Genomic DNA, 5066 nt, shown 5'->3' on the forward strand with positions numbered 1-5066 from the left:
TAGAAAAGATATTTGCGATAGACCATTGACTCAAGAAATTTAAGTCATGATGTCCTCTTTTATTAATGTCACGCCCCAAAAAAGATGAGGGCATGACGTGTACTCGATGTCTTAAAAACCTATTGAGTTTAACGTGACATACCCGACATAACCCATGCCTGACATTAAAACTATGCCAAGTTCAAAGGTAGTTAGTTAAGTACTGATTATTCTCTAACATTTAACCATATAGCAACTGCTCACTTCAATTAATTTCTAATTTCACATTTGCAAAGCTAGCAAATGACAAAAGGGTTTCCTCAGGCACACAAGTTAAAAAAAAGAAAAAAAAAGAAAGGAAACTACGTGAATAATGATAATTAAAAAAGATATATAAGAATTAGTAGCTTCTGCTGCTTGATTAATTATTCGATCCCACGATTAGCTAGATGATCAATTATATGGGAAACATCATTGGATTTGGAAAGTATTTGGTTGTTTAGCTTGAGAAAGCATCTGGACTACTTCCCGCATGGTGGGCCTCTCTACGCTGTACTCTTCAACACACAGCATTGCCACGAAAAATACTTGCATCGCTTCTGCAGTTGCAACATTTTTAAGCCTCTCATCCAATATTTTGACCACTCCTTCTTTGCTCCAATTAGTTTCCCTTTTGGCCCATTGCACAATGTCCACTCCTTCTTCTCCAAAATTCCCCACTGGCCTTCGTCCTGTTATGAGCTCCAATAATACCACTCCGTAGCTATATACGTCGCTTTTCTCATCAATTTTCAGCGTGTATGCATATTCTGTAAAAAAGATATTAAGAAAAAAAAATTTGACATGTCAAGAGCAAAACTTTGTATAGTATTATTCTTTGTTACACTATAGGACCATAATCTGAAAGGTTAGAAGTTAATAAGTTATTCTCCCTTCCACTATATCTCTTTGTAGGTGGGAAAGAAAATAAAGTATACACATCACTAAAAGAAAAAAAGTAACCAACACAATTAATTAAGTTAAGGAGAAAGCCAGTTGTTTGTATTCCAAACACGTGCTCCTCTTTATAGGGCTTGGAGAAAGTAAGCCTTGGATCAGAATCTTGATTCTTGGGATAAATTTTACTGCTTTTATATTCACACTACATTTTGGGTCAAAAAGTTGCTTTGGATTGCTCTTTATGAATCCAAGGTTACGTTCTTAATAATTCTAGTGAAGAGAAGAGGAATAAACCATCACTATTATTCAGCAGAATTAATTGTTTTAAAAAAGTACAAGGAATATTCCTTAATGTTTGTGTTCTTTTCTTGGAGATTAGTACTGCACATGTTTTACTCCGTTCAAGAAAACAACCTTAGCTTGTGGTATCTTTTGCGTCTTACCTGAAAATGATGAGGTGGAACAAACTTTGAGATTTCAAGATTCCAACCACCGTAAATATGTCAATAGCTTGCCGCACTTCAAATTTAGCATGGATCTAGAATATTAACTTCTCTCTTTAATTGCTAGTTCTTTTAATTTTTGCAAATTAAGTTTATTTTCAAAATATTCGACGTTTAAAATTAAAAATAAGAAGCAACTTATTACTTTTCTTTCTTCTAAATCTATCATTATTGCTCTAATTAGTGGAGTAAGCGAAACATTTAAAGAAAGATAAATGATAGTTTAGACAAATACTCGTAAATATTAAATGTCTTTTTTAAAGGGTGTAACAAATAATATGGACAGAAGTGAGTAATCATATCTATGGACAAATTAGAGGCTTAAATTTGAGAAGCAAAATTAATGGGGTAAAAGAGTTACCAGGAGCAATGTAGCCATACGAGCCTGCAATTGCAGACATGCACTCTGAGGTACCATTATTCTGCAAGTACTTGGCTAATCCAAAATCTGCAACATGAGCTTCCAGTTCTGAATTCAACAATATATTATTGGACTTGACATCGCGGTGGATTATCATAGGCGAGCAATCATGGTGCAAATAAGAAAGGCCCTTAGCAGCTTCTATGGCTATTTTTAGCCTAGTGTCCCACTGGAGAAGTCCGCCGTTCTTCCCATGAAGCACTTCACCTAAGCTACCATTTGGCATATACTCATAAACCAGCAAATTGATTTCCTTGTTTGAACAAAATGCCAGTAGTCTAACAATGTACCTATGCCTGATCTTTCCTAATGTTTTAACTTCAGCAGATAGACCATTGTCATGGGTACCTTTGCTAATTCCCAACTTCTTCACTGCCACATGATCACCATTTGGCATGTTTCCCCTATACACTGTCCCTGCTCCACCTCTTCCTATGATGTTGTTATCTTTCAAGCACTGCAAAATGTCTTCACTTCCGAATTCTAGCTTTTGAAATGCTGTCAGCTTCCAGGAATTTGAATTCTTACTCCCCTTTCTTGTCTTGATTATTGCTAGGACAACAAAAATGAGAGAGCAGACTAAGAGTCCAAATGCAAATATAAACTTGTATTTTGTTGGAACCTTGGCTTTTTTGTCACTTCCATCACCAAGTTGTGACGGTGCGTTGGATGTTATGTTGCAAGGAGTCAAGTAGGATCCACAAAGATAAGGGTTGCCAATGAAGGAAGTTGAGTTGAAAAATAAATATTGTCCTGTTTCAGGTATTGATCCAGTTAAGTTATTGTGGGAAAAGTCTGCTGAAGTTAAGCTCTTCATTGAGCCAATCTCCTCGGGAAGGCTATCGTTGAAGTGATTCCAAGAAATATTGATGTAAGTTAGGATGTGAATTTGAGCAATTTGAACTGGGATAGGACCAGAAAGTTGATTTTGGCTCAAATCCAAGTAAGTTAGTGAAAGACAGTTACCAATTTCAGGAGGGATTCTGCCAGAGAAGTTGTTCCTACTCAGGTCCAGCTTTGAGATGCTTTTCAGTCTGCTTATATCAGAAGGAATATCGCCTGAGAATCGATTTCCACTTAATAAAAGATTCTTCAAGCCTGAAAATTTTCCAATAGCACTGGGAAGTGCACCAGACAAGCGATTGTTCGACAGGTTCAGCCCTTCAAGTTTGGACGATACCGAACTTTTCTTGTTTGAGAGTTGTCCACTGATGTAATTGTTCTGTAGTTCCACCAGTGACAACTCTGGCAAATAAAGGAACCCTGTCGGTATTGATCCACTTAAGTAATTCTGCCCCATTCTGACTCTGGACAAAGAGTGACACTGGCCAAAATCATCAGGTAAAGGTCCAAAGAGAAAATTATTAAGTAAAATCAAGATCCTCAAATTCCTCCCTAAGCATAGAGATTTTGGTATCAAGCCAGTGAGTCTATTACTAGAAAGATCAATCTCAACTAGTTTACCATTCATCCCTAGTTTCGAAGGTATGAATCCAGTGAAATTATTCCGCCAAAGATTCAGCACCTCCAATTCTGGTAGCTCCGCAATGCATTGGGGAATCTCACCACGCACATTGTTGATAAACAAGTTCAACAGGGTGAGCTCTTGGAGTCCCGAGAATTCAATTGGGATCGCTCCTGTGAGTTCATTGATGGAAAGATCAAGCGATTTCAAGCTCATCAAATTTCCAAGCTCAGGAGGAATCATCCCAGTAAGTTGATTTTTTTGCAAGAAGAGAGTGTCCAACATGTTAAGATTACCAAGTTCTGCTGGAATCGGCCCGTCCAAGTTGCAGCTGGAAAGGTCTAAATGAACCAAATTGACCAGTTTTCCCAACTCTTGTGGAATTCCCCCATCAAACTGATTGAAATAACCCAATTGCAGCCATCTGAGGTTTGTAAGGTTGCCCAACTCACGAGGTATAGGACCGCGCAAGTCATTTCCCGCAAGAGACAGGAACTCAAGCTGATTAAAATTACCATAGCCCAAAGGAATTTGCCCCGAAAAGTAGTTGCCCCCGAAATCCAAATGTTTCAGCTGCAGAAGTTGAGTGACTACCAAGGGGAGTGGGCCAGAAAAATTGTTGTTATAAGCATCCAGCACTTGAAGAGCCTTCAACCTTGGAATCTCCCAGCTCAAATTTCCACTAAACAAGTTGTTGGAAATATTCAGGATTTGAAGTGTAGTAAGCTCATGAATATTAGGTGAGAGAGAGCCAGAGATGTTTAGATTGGAGATATCAATAGAAGTTACTGATTTGGTGTCGTCACATGTGATGCCGTTCCAAGAGCAGAGATACATATAATTTGACATGTTCCAACTAGACAGAGTACTAGGAATAGAGGCTACAAAATCTTGTTTCAGAGAAACTAGAATCTTGGCCTGTCGTCTCAGAGACAGATTATGGGGTTGGGACGAAGTGATGACATGAGGAGAAGTGAGGAACACGAGGAGGAAATAAGTGAAAAAGAAGAGAATTGTACCAGAAGCAGCCATTTAGATACTTAGTAAGTGAAGTTACTGAAGTTTGAATACTTTGGGAAACATCAAACAGAAGAAGCTGCAGGTGTTTGGAAGGATTCCATTGATAGTGAGAAAGGATGATGGTAAGTTTCGGCCTTGGATGCTGTTGATTTGTAGCTCCCATTTTAATTCTTAATTATTTTCCTTTGTATTTTGGATTCATCATCTTTAACTTTGTGGAGGAAAAGCAAAAGCAAAAGCAAAAGAAAAAGCAAACTTAACATAAAGATGCATTGGCAACAGACCATTTGAGCAACTACATTCTGAACTCCGTTGCTTTTAAGGCAAAATTACTTGTGTGCCCACACGATGAATTTATCCTTTCCTCCCCCCACCAAAACTTGTAAGCTGATAGCTATGCTCTCCGCTTGCTGTAGTTTGAGTTGACACGAAAGATAGCATGTAATTAACGTGTTAATTGAACTCTCAAAATTTTCCACCGATACAAAATTCATGTATTCTATTGTTGTTCACCATTATCTTTTCCGAAATTAGTGATGATACCATAAAACGAAATAAAAAAGGGTGCAGGGGTGGATGCATAAAAAAAAAAGGAGCTTATATATATATTGGATGATCCCACTTGGTCTAGCAGTTAACCTGGTTCAGCAAATTCATATGTTCAAAACCCCTATTCTAATTCATTAGGTTTATATTTTCTCTTTAAATGAGGCCTGAAACGATGTGACTCCGCTTTTGG

General features: G+C 37.8%; 1 protein-coding gene across 1 annotated transcript; it reads right to left on the bottom strand.

The window, feature by feature from the left end:
- Nucleotides 1–227: 227 nt before the first annotated feature.
- On the bottom strand, nucleotides 228–4480 carry LOC104095874 (leucine-rich repeat receptor-like serine/threonine-protein kinase BAM3). The gene is made up of 2 exons (XM_009602116.4): nucleotides 1783–4480; nucleotides 228–788 (listed from the first exon to the last, which is right to left on the bottom strand). The coding sequence occupies exons 1-2, from the start codon at nucleotides 4337–4339 to the stop codon at nucleotides 451–453; spliced, it is 2895 nt and encodes a 964-aa protein (XP_009600411.1). The 5' UTR covers nucleotides 4340–4480; the 3' UTR covers nucleotides 228–450.
- Between the last annotated feature and the right edge of the window lie 586 nt (nucleotides 4481–5066).

Source organism: Nicotiana tomentosiformis, chromosome 1, assembly GCF_000390325.3.
Source record: "Nicotiana tomentosiformis chromosome 1, ASM39032v3, whole genome shotgun sequence".
NCBI lineage: Eukaryota > Viridiplantae > Streptophyta > Magnoliopsida > Solanales > Solanaceae > Nicotiana > Nicotiana tomentosiformis.

What these genes read in the sequence shown, in the direction of transcription:
- LOC104095874 (XM_009602116.4), bottom strand. Translation starts at nt 4,339, where the DNA reads ATGGCTGCTTCTGGTACAATTCTCTTCTTTTTCACTTATTTCCTCCTC. An exon ending in GTATGGCTACATTGCTCCTG is followed by an intron (nt 789 to 1,782) that starts GTAACTCTTTTA and finishes TCTTTTTTACAG; the next exon opens with AATATGCATACACGCTGAAA.